Raw genomic sequence first — 15,675 nt, forward strand, 5'->3', positions numbered from 1 at the left:
TATAAATAAGACTGCAATAAACAGGGGTAGCAGATACATTTTCAAGATAGTGATTTCACTTCCCTGAATGTATACCCAGAAGTGGAATTGCTAGATCATCTTGTAGGTCTACTTTCATTTATTGAGGAATATTCAGATTCTTTTCAACCGTAGCTTTATCAATTTACATTCCCACCAAGAATGCACAAGTGTTCCCTTTTGTCCACATCCGCTCCAGCACTTATCTCTCTCTCCTTTGGTAAGAACTATTCTAACAGACGTGAGGTGATACATCATTGTGGATTTGTCTTGTCTTCCCTGATGATTGGTAATGTTGAGCACATTTTCACATTCCTCATGGTCACATGGGTGTCTTTGGAAATACGTCTGTTCAGCTCCACTGTCCAATTTAAAATCTGATTGTTGGCTTTTTTGTGATTGAGTCCTGAGTTTTTCATATATTTTTGATATTAAACCTATATCAGATACATGATTTGCAAATATTTCTCTCATGCTCTAGATTGTTCTTTTTTTTTTTTTTTTCTTTAAGGCTGCACTCACAGAGTATGTAAGTTCCCAGACTAGGGGTCAAATCAGAGCCATCTCTGTCGGCCTACACTACAGCCACAGCCACAGCAACGTGGGATCTGATCTACATCTGTGACATATACCACAGTTCACGGCAACACTGGATCCTTAACCCACTAAGTGAGACCAGGGATCAAGCCCATGTATCCTCATAGATACTAGTCAGGTTCGTTTCTGCTGAGACATGATGATGGGAACTCCCTCTTTTTTTTTTTTTTTTTTTTTTTTTGATGGTGTCCCCTGCTGTGAAAAGCTTCTGCTTTTTAGTTTGTTGTAGTCGTAAATGTTTGCTTTTGTTGTTTTTGCTTTTCATGTCATATTCAAAAAATATTGCCAAGACTAATATAAAGGAGCTTATCCCATGTATTTTCATCTAGAAGTTTATCATTTTGGGTCTTATTTTCAATACATTAAGCCAATTTCAGATGATTTTTCTTTAATCATACCCCAGATGACTAATGACATTGAGTATCTTTTTAATTTGCTTGTTGGCCATTTGTATAACGTGTTTGGGAAAATGTCTGTGCAAGTCCTTTGCCTTTTTTTTGGTGGGTGGGGGGTGCAGGTGTGGTATATGGAAGTTTCCAGACTAGGGGTTGAATTGGAGCTGCAGCTGCTGGCCTATGCCATGTCTTCAACCTATACCACAGCTCATGGCAATTGCAGATCCTTAACCCACTGAGTGAGGCCAGGGATCCAACCCACATCCTCATGAACCTCTTAGGCAGGTTCATTTCTGCTGAGCCACAATGGGAACTCCCTTTGCCCATTTTTCTATTTCTGAAAAAAAAAAAATGCCATTGAGATTTAGGTAGTGATTGCTTTGATTCCGGAGATCATGTTGGTAATAAGGTGATCTTAGCAATACTAAGTTTCTAATCTATGAACACAGGAGATCTTTCCATTTATTTACATCCCTTCAATTTATTTCATCACTTTTGTAGTTTTCAGTGTGCAAAGCTTTCACTTCCTTGGATAAGTTAATTGCTAAATATTTTATTCCATTTGATTTCTATGGTAGGTGGAATGAAACTGTACCTTACCTTATACCATATACAAAATTTAGCTGAAAATGTATAAAAAACCTAATGTAAGTGCTAAAATTATAAAACTCTTAGACGAAAATATAGGGGGAAGCTTCATGACACTGTACTTGAAATGATTTCTAGGATATGACACCAAAACCACAGGCAACTAAACTAAAAATACATAAATGAGAATGTATCAGAAATTTAAAACATGTGTCCATTAAATGACACAATCAACAGAGTGAAAGGCAACCTAGGGAATGATGGAAAATACTTGTAAACACTATACAAATAAGGGGTTAACAGGAGTTCCCTCTGTGGTGTAACACCATGGGTGGTGTCTCTCTAGGGCCAGGAGGCACGTTCACAGGTTTGATCCCTGCCTAGCACAGTGAGTTAAAGGTTTTGGCCTCCCCCCGCTTTGGCATAGATTGAAGCTGCAGTTCAGGTCTGATCCCTGGTCTGGGAACTCCATATGCCTTGGGGCGACCAAAAAAAGAAAAATTATATATAAGGGGTTAATGTCCAGAATATATCAAAATGATTAAAATTATATAGCGTTATATCTCTTCCCAAGAGGTCATAGGGACATACCACTGTCCTCTTTATTTTTGGCAGATGACAGCAATACATGAATAACCACCCATCAAGGTAGCTTGGGTTGTTTCATTCGGAAATAATCTTAGAGCATTCCTAACAAGGCCCTAGTTATGTGTGGAGAGAGAGAGGTAGCAGAGGAAAAACCAGCTCTAATTGGAATTATCTAACTCTCTCTAGAAGTTTATTCAGGATATTTATGCCTTCAGAAACAAGCCAAACATCATTTCTGTGAAAATTAATTCTCCCTGATAGTGGCAGGTCACAAGGCAAATACAAACTGAGGGCTGTATGGGAAAGATAGCACTCAGATCATGAGGAATAGCCCATCTTAGTTCATCACCTTGAGAATGCCGAAAGGCTCTTTCTCAAAGGGAAAATACCAACTTGTCAAAGAAAGCATAACCTTGCTGGCAAACACTGTGTTATTCTTCTGAAGATGGTCCCTGGACTGAACAAAACTTTTAGCTGATAGAAGAAGCAAGGCAGAGAAATTTGTCCATCACTTGGGCATCCCTCAGCCCACCAGACTCCAGGACAGCTCACGGAGATGTCAGATCGCTTCATTTACATGGGATTCATATCAGATTATCTCAGAAAATGAGTCTTACCAAGCGATCTACTTTATTATTTATAAATTTCTTTCCTCTCTTCATTGAATAACATTCATGTCAGGTGAGATGGTAAGACAGTCTTGGCCCTTTTGTTAATCCATGCAACAAACAGTAATTATTTCATGTCATGTTGGTTCCTGGCTTGGGTGAGAAATAGTAAACAAAGTAGAATGCTTGCCCTCTTGAAATGCTCATTCTAATAAAGCAGTCAGTAAGTAGAATATATTTTGCAAATCATGCAAATTAGGGTTACAAGGTAGAATCGAGAGATGCAGAATGAAGATGCTGCTTTAAACAGGGTCATCAGGAGGCATGTTTGGACAAGGTCACTTTTTAAATGAGATCCAAAAGAAACTAGAGAGTGTCTAGAATGTTCCAAGACTTGACCTTGGTCTTCTCAGACTCCAGAACTGGGAGAAATGGATGTTTGTTGTTTAAGCCACCCAGACTATGGGTATTTTTGTTAGGGCAGCTCAAATAGACTACAATAGTTCTTTATGGTGCCTAGCTGCCTGAGACCAGGTTAGAATACTGGAATGTTTGTTAATCACTATAATTTTGCAGTAGTCATCAGGGATGGGGTCCCTTGAAAATTCTTTGAAATTTACTGAGGACAATTTAAGGAGCTTTAACCATTCAACGCACACTCAGGACAACCTCTCTTGAGGATTTTGAGTGATCATCTCTCTCCCCAGCACTTTCCTCAGAGCCTTTGCCACATCCTTATTCCGGAGAGTGTAGATCAGAGGATTCAGGGTGGGAGTAACGATGCTGTTGAACACAGAACCCACTTTGTCTTGCAATGGGGTGCGCTGGGACCTGGGCCTCATGTAGGAGAAGATGCAGGCGCCAAACCAGAGGGAAACCACAGTGAGGTGAGAGCTACAGGTGGCAAAGGCATTCCTCTTACTCCCAGCTGAGTGCATGCGAATGACACTGTGGAGGATGAAGACGTAGGATGCAGAAATCAGGACGATGGGGAGCAGGAGCAGGAGGATGCTGCTGATGTACATGGTGGATTCATACACAGTGATGTCTCCACATACCAACTTCAAAACTGCTGGAAACTCACAGTAGAAGTGGTGGATGTTCCGGTGCCCACAGAAAGGGAAGTGCATCAAGATTGCTGTGTGAATGAGGGAGTTTACTGATGCTCCCAACCAAGACATAACAGCCATCATCTGTCCCACCTTTCTGTTCATGAGACCAGCATAACGCAGTGGGTGACAGATGGCCACATAGCGGTCATAGGACATGAAAGTTAGGAGAATACACTCAGCACAACCCAGAGACAAATAGAGGAAGTGCTGGGTGGCACAGCCCACAAAGGAGATGGACTTGGTGCCAGAGAGGTAGTTGATGGCCATCTTGGGGATGGTGGTGGAGACATGCATCAGATCCATGAGGGAGAGCTGGCTGAGCAGGACGTACATGGGGGTGTGAAGCCGGGGGTCGGCACAGATGAGGAGGATGGTGAGGGTGTTTCCACTCACCGCAATCAGGAAGACCACCATGGTCAAGGAGAAGAGGAAAGCGTGGGCCGGGGAGTCATCAAAGAGCCCTTCCAGGATGAAGTCAGCCAGAGAGGAGGTCTGATTCCTCTGCCCCATCTCTCCTTTCTCTGCCCCTGGGGAAAGAGGAAGTGGGGACCCAGGTGCTGTCGGAGTCTTTCCTCATTAAGGAAAATTATATGGACACACACATATGTATGTATATACTCATCTTCTTTTATAAGTACATGCTTTTCCTGTACACTCAAGATTTTATATGAAAAAAATTATAAATACATATCAGTCAAGGTTTAAATAGAGAAGCTGAACCACTGGGAGATTTACACAACATATATGTACACATTTAATAGATTGTATGGTAACTTGGCCTTACTTGACTCTGGGGGCTGGGTAAGCAGTCTGTGGAATGCTGATGGACCAGTGTAGGAAATTGCAGTCCATGGGGTAAGCCATCAGTCAGGAAAGATGGATAGAAATGGATGGTAGTGGGAGAGTTCCCTGTGGCTCAGTGGGTTAAGTATCCAGTGATGTGGCTGCAGTGGCTCCAGTTATTGCAGTGACTCGGGTTCAGTTCCTGGCCTGGGAACATCCCCAGGCAGTGGCTGCAGCCAAAAATAAAATGATGGATCAAGGTCAGGCCGGAACCTACAGACATGACAGGTAATCCCACAAGGGCAGACTGAAACCCAGGTCACTTGCCTCTGGACTTGTTGGCAGGGTTCTCTTGCACTAGCTGGGGCCCTACTTAATGAGGCTAGACACACACTCCTAGCCCAGAAGTCAGAGCATCTAAGGCAGGATCTGGGGAAGACAGAGTAATGGCAGGCCCACGGCTGCCTCCCACCAGGTAGGTAAGTCAGCAGATCAGCAGCAGTGTCATCAGTGATAAGAATGGCCGCTCCCCTCTGGCTGAGAGATCTTCCTGAGCAACTTTCCCTGGCCCACCTTAACCTGACACTCACCAGAGAGGTGTTCTGGTAGATGAGGGGCATCCTAGCCCAGGTGACACATCACAACAACACCAGACTGGATCTCCTGTCAAGGTGGCACATGTACACATCTCCTTAAAACACACATGATCCCACAATGAACACAACAAAGTCATCCTTCTGCCTGATATGACCAAACACATGCAAGTATTCATAGAAAAACAAGGAAGAAATACCCATTACTGTTGTCCATGGACTGAGTCACCCTTTCCAAGTGATACCCATCTGTGGATGTCAGGTGCTCACTTTCTCAGTCACTCCTGTTGATGCTGATCAGGCAGCATGGATGGAGGCTCTACGTGGGCTCAGTGACATGGCCTTCCACTCACCATGGATGTCCACTCAGTCTACACTCAGCCACTGCTGGGGCCCCATCTGCCAACCCCAGAGACCAACACAGAGTCCCTGATATGGCACCATCCCCAGCAGAATCAGCCAGATACTGGAGTGGTAGATGCATTGTATTGATGGCTGCCATTAAGGCAGGGAAATTACTTTATTCTCACTGGATTGGACACTCTGGAGATGGATTTGCCTCCCTTTCCTTCAGCTCTGCTGCCAAACAACCCCCTGTGACATACAGAACCCTGTATTCAGCCTCATGGTATACACAGAGCTGCTGTGACTAAGAAGCTTCTTTCATAGCACATCAAGTGTGGGGATGGGCCCCTTGCCCAAGGAATCCACTAGTCTTACCAAGCGCTCCCTCACCCTGAAACAAGTGGCTTGAAGTATAGTTATAGAGGTGTTCATGGGAACCAAGTAGACACATAACAAACCACAGTACGTGCTTGAGAGCAAATGAGATATGCGTCCTGGGTATAACTGGGAGCCTTCCAATTATGGGCTGGGGTGTTTCAACTCCAATTATAACATTTAATCAGCCAGTCAGCCCTCTATCACATTCTCCCAAGAACACTGATCAGAATGAGAGCTTGATCTCTATGGTGAAACTGAACTTTAAAAAAAATCTAGAGTGGAGTTCCCATCGTGGAGCAGTGGAAATGAATCTGACTAGGAGCCATGAGATTGCGGGATCGATCCCTGGCCTCTATCAATGGGTTAAGGATCCAGCATTTCTGTGAGCTGTGGTGTAGGTCACAGACGCGGCTTGGATCCCGAGTTGCTATGGCTCTGGCATAGGCCAGTGGCTACAGCTCCGATTGGACCCCTAGCCTGAGAACCTCCATATGGGGCAAGAGCGGCCCTAGAAAAGACTAAAAAAAAAAAAAAAAAAAAAAAAAAAAAAAAGACAAAATTAATTAATTAATTAATTAATTAAAATAAAATAAACCTAAAGTGATCCCCAAATGCCTCCCTATCCTTCTGGGATTTTTCTCCAAAACATCTTTCTAGATGATCATGCATCCAGATAACTTATATTTTAGAGTGAAGAGCTCACCACTGAGAGTATGTTTAGAAGTATCATTTGAGGAGTTCCCATTGTGGCTCGGTGGTTAACGAATCCGACTAGGAACCATGAGGTTGCGGGTTTGGTCCCTGCCCTTGCTCAGTGGGTTAACGATCCGGAGTTGCCCTGAGCTGTGGTGTAGGTTGCCGACTCGGCTCGGATTCCCCCGTTGCTGTGGCTCTGGCATAGGCCGGTGGCTACAGCTCCGATTTGACCCCTAGCCTGGGAACCTCTATGTGCCGCAGCAGCGGCCCAAGAAATAGCAAAAAAGACAAAAAAAAAAAAAGGAAGAAGTATCATTTGACCAGTAAGAGAGCAGGCATGATCCCTACCTTGCTCCACATGTAAGCAGCCCAGGTCATCCTCTGGGCTGTCACCTCACACGGTCATTTCACACTCAGCTCCCTGTGGATGAAGAGCCCACATTCCCCACACTCCCTCTGTTCACTGCAGCCCAGGAAAGACCCCACACATTTCCCTTTACTTGGGCACCTGTATCCTTCCCTCAACACACACACTTCTCTCACTAGTCTCCATCTTTCTCTGGAAATGTCCATAGCGTACACTGATCCATCACCTGAGTCCCATCTCCCTTCCTCCCACAGGCAGCCTTCCTGTTCACGTCCCATTCTGAGCTGTGCCCCTCAAGGGACTTTTTCCTCTGTCTCCTCAGGCAGCTTTCATCAAGGAACAACCTGACATCACCCCTGACGCGAGGGTTGAGGAGCAAGCTGACCAAGTCAGAGGATGCCCTCATCCCTAATAAAAGGCTCTGGAATGGCCCAAGCCCCAACAGTGCCTTACCTGGAACCTTCTCTGCAGAGGCTTGTGGGGAGAACAAGCATAGACGTGAAGAGAGAGGGCAGGACAGGGTCCCACTGCCTCACACCCTGGCTACTGAACGTCCAAACAGGGCTTTTCTGAGGGCTCACCAGACGTCCTTCCTCACCCTGGGAATCTCTGTTTACTGTGGAGAAGCAGAGGGTCCCACCCAGTCACCTCTCTTTACACTCGTTCTGTCCTGACAGCATCACCAGGAGCAACCATCTGCATGGAATTCTGGGATGCTCTTGTGTGCAGGTTCAGATTTTGCATTCCCTCAGCATGCCTCAGGACAAATTAACTCATTCAACTTCACTAGCCTCTAACTGGAGTGGCTTTGAATCCTGTCTATGCCTCCTCTGCCTCTAATGACAGATCAAGGTGCTTCTCCGTCCACAACAGTGATGAGATCTTGGGCCAAAACCTTTTACATTAATGCTCCCTGGTTAAGAAGCTCCATTTAATCCCTGCTTAATCCTCATGAGTCCAGAATCAAAAGAAAATCTGTTTGGCATTTTCCGCTCTATTGGGTCACTCAAGGAACCCTCTTAGCTTTACTCCTCCCTTCCCACTTAGTAAAATAAGAATTGGGCTCTAGCACTGGCTTTTAGAATCAGTCCCTTCCTGACTGTACAGATGTTTGACGGAAGAGGGGATTCATCCATGAGAGATAAAACAGCCCCCAGCCCAGGGGACCCAGGTCGGTGGAGGCAGTTGAGGATACTAAATATATGGCATCAGGGATTCCCACCCAAAGGACACATCCTGAATCTCTTCTGGAAACCATGCCTCAAGATGCCCATTAGACTTGCTGTGGATGAGATAAGCGTCCCAAAGGGCTTTGCTTAAAGTTTGAGTGTAGGCTCCGGGGAGTGAGAGATTTTGAGGAGTGTGGCTCAAAAAATCACATGGGGATATCTTCTCCAAGGGCCACTGAACTGTGGAGAGAAACAATTCTAGAGGTCCTAGCTTGATTTTTTTTTTTAATTCCTCACTTTCTATAAATTTTTTTATTGAAGTAGAATGATATAAAATGTTGTGTCTCAGGTGTATAGCAAAATGATTCAATGGTATATATATTCTTTTTCAGATTATTTTCCCACATAGGTTATTATAGAATACTGAGGAGAGTTCCCTGTGCTATGCAGTAAGATAATCCTTGTTGATTATCTATTTTACATGTAGTAGGGTGTATGTGTAAATCTCAAACTCCTAATTTATCCCTGCCCACCACCTTTCCCCTCTGGTAACTATAACTTTGTTTTCTGTCTGTGGGTCTATTTGTTTTTATATGCTTATTTGCTTTATTTTCATTAGATTTTCACATACAAGAAATATCATATGATATTTGTCTTTGGCTTATTTCACTTAGTCTGCTAATCTCTAGGTCCATTCAAGTTCCTGCAAGTGGCATTATTTCATTCTTTTTAATGGCTGAGTAATATTCCACTGTTTAAATATACCACAACTTCTTATACATTAATCTGTTATGAACATTTAGGTTGCTTCCTTGTCTTGGCTATGGTAAATAGTCCCATATAGAACATTGTTGTGCGTGTATCTTTTTTATTTTTATGGCTTTCTCCAGATGTGTCCAGGGGTGGGACTGCAGGATCACATGGTAGCTCTATTTTTTTGTTTTTTAAGGAACCTCCATATTATTCTCCAGAGTAGCTGAACCAACTTACATTCCCACCAACAGTGTAGGAGGGTTCCCTTTCCTCCACATCCTCTCCAGATTTATTATTTGTAGATTTTTTGATGATGCCCTTTCTGACCAGTGAGGTTGTACCTCATTGTAGTTTTAATGTGCAATTGTCTAATAATTAGATTAAGATGTTGAGCATCTTTTCATGAGCCTACTAGACATCTCTATGTCTTTAGAGAAACATCTACTTGGATCTTCTGACCATTTTTTTATTGGGTTATTGGGTTTTTTTAATATTGAGCTGTATGAGCTGTTTATATATTTTGGAGATTAATCCCTGTCAGTTGCATCATTTGCAAATATTTTCTCCCAGTTTCCTTTGCTGTGAAAAAGATTTTAAGTTTAATTAGATCCCATTTGCTTATTTTTGCTTTTATTTCCTCTGCTTCAGGAGGTGGATCAAGAAAGATATTCTTGCAATTTATGTCAAAGAGTGTTCTGCCTATGTTTTCCTCTAGGAGTTTTATAGTATCTGGTTTTACATTTAGGTCTTTAATCCACTTTGAGTTTATTTCTGTGTATGGTGTTAGTGAAAGTTGTAATTTCATTCTTTTATATATAGTTGTGTCCAGTCTTCCCAGCACCAATTATTGAAGAGAGCACCTTTTCTCCATTGTATATTCTTGCCTCCTTGGTAATAGATTAATTGACCATAGGTGCATGGGGTTTTTTCTGCGTTTTTTTATCCAGTTTCATTGATCTATATTTGTTTCTGTGACACTGCTACACTGTGTTGATTTCTGTAGCTTTGTAGTATGGTCTGAAGTCAGGGAGCCTCTGTTTTTCTTTCTCAAAATTGCCCTGGCTATTTGTGGTCTTTTGTGTTTCCATACAAATTTTAAAATTTTTTGTTCTAGTTCTGTGAAAAATGCAGAAGCTGGAAGTTTGATAGGGATTACACTGAATCTTTTGGTTGCCTCGGGTAGTATAGTCATTTTGACAATACTGATCCTTCCAATCTAAGAACATGGTGTATCTTTCCATCTGTTTGTGTTATCTTTGATTTTTTTCATCAGCATTTAGCTCCTTTCCATCTATCCTTTTGGAAGACAGTCTGAGAAAGATCTGATCTCTGTGGTCCACAGGAGCCTGTGGAGGGTTTCCCCATGTGCCATATCATATACAAGAAGTCAAACCATTACCACCAGTATCACCCATCCTTGCTGTTGGTCATACTGCAATCTTCTAGACTACACTGATAGGTGAAAAGATTTCAGATACAGAAGTAAAAAAAAGTGGTGTATCTGTACATCTTATTTACTCCCATGTCCTTCTCATACCCTACTCTTCCTCTCCATTAAAGGATCTCCTGAGCTATTCTTTGGTTCTGGATCTCAACTTGGATACTAAAATGTCTTACTTCACTGAGTTTATCTTGTTTATTCTTTGAGTAGATTCATTTCATCTTCATTTTCTTCAAAACATCTGTCTAGCGATTTACTTGGTACCCTTGTTCTTGCCGGAATATAATCTCTCTCCATTTAAGGCAGTTACGGCATTTACATAATGCATTATTACTTTGACTGATATTTGATGGTCATCTGCTATGTGCCAAGCATATTGTGTCCAGTGACAAACAAGCAAGTATTGTCCTTTCCTCTGGGAGACCTAGAGATAGAGTAAATAAACAAATATACGATAACATAGTACAGGGAGGGAGGGAAGGAGGAAAGGAGGAAAATGGAAAAAAAGAAAGAAATGGAGATGGAGGGAGAAGGAAGGAAGAGGAGCAAGTTCTAGTAAATTTTATTCAAAACAGAATGTGATTTCTTAGAAAAGTAAGAGAGTATCATGATAAAATTTACATGTTTTACACCTCACACTACATGATGTATGTTGGTGGATCTATATTACTGGGTAACAATGGAGGCCAGGTGGCCAATTATGAGGCTGTTGCTCCATCCAAGGAAAAGAGAGTCGTGTTTTGGACTGATTGTAGAAGTGAATAATTTCAAGACATTTTGGGAGGGTGTCATTAACCTAGTCAAATGATTGATACAACATGAAACATTGAGCAAAAGGGGATCTCATAACAGGAAACTAATAAAACTGCTTTAATAAAAACAGATGATTAAGAGTACCATGTAAAATTATTTATGAAAGATTCAAGGACAAAAATATACAACTTTCTTAAATTTCAGAACTATTAAAAGGCAAAGAAAATAGTTACATATAGAAATATTTTTTATATAGAAATATTTTTAGGAGTTCCCGTCGTGGCGCAGTGGTTAACGAATCTGACGAGGAACCATGAGGTTGCAGGTTCGATCCCTGGGCTTGCTCAGTGGGTTAACGATCCGGTGTTGCCGTGAGCTGTGGTGTAGGTCTCAGACTCAGCTCAGATCCTGCGTTGCTCTGGCTCTGGTGTAGGCGGGCATCTACAGCTCCGATTAGACCCCTAGCCTGGGAACCTCCATATGCTGCGGGAGCCGCCCAAGAAATGGCAGAAAGACAGAAAAAAAATTTTTTTTTAATAAGAGCAGAAAGCCTATGAATACAATATGGCAGAATTCAGGACAAAGATAACCTGAGTATTAATAAATATAAATGGATTTAACTCATTTCTCACAGAAAGAGGTTTTCAAATTAGGTCACCAAATAATATTGAACTCGATATAGTATAAAAGAATGGATCTCTTTTTAAAAGTTTAGCATAATTTTTCATTATTCTAAAAATTAAAATATAGAGCTAAATGAAAATTGTTAAAAAAATAAAGGACTTTTATCTCATCATCTGAAAAATTAGAATTTAATTTCAAATGCATGGAAGACAAGGGAATATTATAATGCTAAAAGGGCAGTCTCTGAAGTGTATATAGTGAAAACTAAAATCCGTACAAGACTGTAAAAATGGGTGCAATCTATAATGAAGATACAGCAGTTATGAAAATGTAAACACTGACACAGCAGGAACATTGAATAAAGCAGATTATAGAAACTATAAGGAGAAACAGAAATTCATTGGAGGAAGAAAACTTCAATATACCTCTCTGTGTGTAAGAAAGATTTAAGTGAACAAAAACATAACGACTGAAAAGAAAGAGATACATAACCAACATAATCAGTAAGATACCTCTCATTGGTCCACGTGTTGGCATAATTAAGCAAGCAAAGGATTATAGGGCCATAGACACTGAGTTCAAATCCCCATTCTACTACTTACTGGCTAGGTGATCTCAGGCAAGTTATTTCAACCACCTATGATTACGTTCTCTGTTTAAAATGACAATAAAAATAATGTATACTTCATAGGGTTTTGTGTGAATCTGATGCGTCAGTATATTTCAAGCACACAAGGTAGTGCCATAATGCCTCCGTAAGTGCTACCTTACGTAAGAGTAAGCCAGTCTTATCCACTAGAATGTACGCTCCACGAGACCAGTGGTTTGTTTTCTTCTTTTGTGTTTTTCTTCACTGACACCTTCCCAATGCCTTAAACAAAATTTGAATTGTCTGACCACACGAAACTTTATATAACCACATTACCAAGAATGGTTAGGAAACAGACCAGAAGTTGAACACATTTGTTTGGATTCTTCTGATCATAGAGACATATCATAATTCACTTTATAATGGTGTATGTTACACAATAAAGTTATGTAATTTAAATAGAATATGACAAGTATTCATATACTCAGGAATTCTAATTAAAGGAAACATACTGTATAGAGAAAATCGAATCAGAACAAAAGGGAAGGAGATTTGAGTGGGAGGAAAAAAAATCCTTTTCTAATTACTTAAAACATACATGTAAGGACTTCTGCTTTCTGACCAAGATGGAGTAACATAGGGTGGGGGGGTGTGCACAGATTTTTCCTTTCTGCCTACAACAACTTAAAAACTGCACAAAATGTATGAAATAACAGTTTAAGACACTAGACATCAGACCAGAATAGGACAGTGATACCTGAAATTTGGGAGAAAATGAGATGAGCCCTACAGTGTCTTACATTCTTATCTTTAGAGTTTTCAGGCTGCAGTGTTGGGAGAAAGAAGCCAGATACAGCCAAACCACTTCCCTGGGTTGAGGAGGAAGCTGAGTATCTGCGAAGGTCAAGCTTACTGGAATTTGCAGGGCAGAATAGTGAAGAAAAGAAAGCTGCTTAGGAGTTTCCTCTGTGGCACAGTGGGTTAAGAACCCAACTGCAGCAGCTCTGGTCACTGCAGAGGCATGGGTACAATCCCTGGCCCACTGCAGAGGGTTAAAGGATCCAGTGTTGTCGCATGGGTTGCAGCTGAAACTTGGATTCAATCCCTGGCCCAGAGATTTCCATAGGCCAGGTATGCAGACATTAAAAGGAAAAGAAAAGAAATCTGCACAGAGAGAGAAACCAGAGGAACGCAGGAGCTCCCCAGGTAGTTAGCAGAGAACTGATCAGCGCATGTGCTTGATGAAACCACTCAAGGCTAAGGAAAAGAACTACCTGGACCTGGGTCAGGCCAGGAACAGTGCTTGTTCCCACCAGCCAAACTGGAAAACCCAAACTGGAGGACTGGCCGTAATACTCTGAAGTCTTGCCTCAACAGTGAGGAAGAATTAGACCTAGACTGAACCCTGCTATGGTTCTGCCTAACAAATCCTAAAAGCAAAGTCCAAAAGGATCAGATTCCCAATAACTACATTTCAGAATAAAGCACATGAATATTTGCAGGAATATAAAATTATCCAGGAGTTCCCTCATGGCACAGCAGGTGAAAGATCCAGCACTGTCACTGCTGTGGCTCTGGTTACCGTTGTGGCACAGGTTGGATGCCAGGCCTGGGAAATTCCGCATGCCACAGGCGTAGCCAAAAAAAAACAAAAAACACAAATATCCAACACACAAGATAAAATGCACTGTGTGTAGTAATCAACAAAAAATAACCAGGCATGCGATTAACCATGATGAACAGAAAAAGCAGTGACTTGAAGTCTACTCAGAACTGATACTCAATAGACGATGTGAGCTATTTTAGTGATTATGTTGGTGAGATCAGACAGAAGACAAAGACATTAAACACGTATTACAACATATTCCACATGTTCCCAGTGCTAGAGGCAAGATCAAACATGTTAATAAAGACAAAGAATATAAAACAGATACAAACACACATACACACAAGTATTTCTAGAGTTGACAACTACAACGTCTGAAGTGAAAACCACCCTAGAGGAATGAGCAGCAGATTGAACACTGCAAAAGAAAATACTGATGCATGAACACACAGCAATTGAAACTTTCCAAAATGAAAAGATAGGGGGAAAAAATCTAAAAAATTAATGAACAGTATCTGTGAGCTTTAGGACAGCCTCAAATGTCCTAATATATACACATATAATTGGAATACTGAAAGAGAGGAGACAGAAGAGATGGAGAAAATATTTGAGGAAATAATAGAAAACTATTAACTAAATAAACCTAATTGACACTTAGAGAACACTCCAGAATAATACACATTCTTAAGTGCACATTCGGACAGACCATATTCTGGCCCATAATAAAGCATAAATAAATTTAGAAAGAATTTAAATCATGCAAAATATTTTCTCAGAACACAATCAGAAATCGTAAGAGAAATTCCTCCAAATACATGGGACAATCCCGACTATATGGAAACTAAAGAGCATACTTCTAAATAACCCATTGTCAAAGGATAAATCAAAAGAAAAACAAGAGAGTATTTTGTTTAAAACACCCTGAGGTAGAGTTCCCGTCATGGTGCAGAGAAAATGAATCCAACTGGTATCCATGAGGATGCAGGTTCGATCCCTGGCCTCGCTCAGTGGGTTAAGGATCCAGCGTTGCCGTGAGCTGTAGTGTAGGCCGCAATCGCATCTCAGATCCCGCATTGCTGTGACTGCGGTGTACGCCGGCGGCTACAGCTCCACTTTGACCCCTCGCCTGAGAACTTCCAACTTCCATATGCTGCCATCCAAACAGCTGTGAGTTTTGTGCCTTTGACTTGCATTTCCCTGATGACTAGTCATGCTGAGCACCTTTTCTTCTAACTGTTGGCCATTTCTACGTCTACTTTGGAAAAATGTCTATTCAGATCCTTTGCCCATTCTTAATGGGGTCATTTAATTTTCAGTATTGAATTATAGGAGTTCCTTATATATTTTGGTTACTAACCCTTTATCAGATGATGGTTTGCAAATATTTTCTCCCATCCCATAGGGTGTCTTTTCATTTTGTGGATTGTTTCCTTTGCTGTGCAGAAGCTTTTTCGTTTGATAATTTTATTGCCTGTGCTTTTGATGTCATATTTAAGAAATCATTGCCAAGGCCAATTTCAAGCTTTTTCTGTATGTTTTCTTCTGGGAGTTTTATATTTTCAGGTCTTACCTTTAATTAGTTAAACCATTTTGAGTTGATTTTTGTGTATGGTGTGTGATACAGATTTGATTTCATTCTTTTGCACGTGGAGATCCAGTTTTCCAAAAACCA

The 15,675-nt window shown here is 41.4% G+C and overlaps 1 protein-coding gene across 1 annotated transcript; it reads right to left on the reverse strand.

The window, feature by feature from the left end:
- Positions 1–506: 506 nt before the first annotated feature.
- On the reverse strand, positions 507–5,352 carry LOC102165624 (olfactory receptor 2AE1-like). The gene is made up of 2 exons (XM_085016576.1): positions 5,280–5,352; positions 507–4,433 (listed from the first exon to the last, which is right to left on the reverse strand). The coding sequence occupies exon 2, from the start codon at positions 4,414–4,416 to the stop codon at positions 3,454–3,456; it is 963 nt and encodes a 320-aa protein (XP_084872702.1). The 5' UTR covers positions 4,417–4,433; positions 5,280–5,352; the 3' UTR covers positions 507–3,453.
- Positions 5,353–15,675: the final 10,323 nt, after the last annotated feature.

Source organism: Sus scrofa, chromosome 3, assembly GCF_054392235.1.
Source record: "Sus scrofa isolate SSC_HxYL_T2T_F1_AM1 chromosome 3, Sscrofa_HxYL_maternal_Yorkshire_Landrace_v2.0, whole genome shotgun sequence".
NCBI classification, from domain to species: domain Eukaryota; kingdom Metazoa; phylum Chordata; class Mammalia; order Artiodactyla; family Suidae; genus Sus; species Sus scrofa.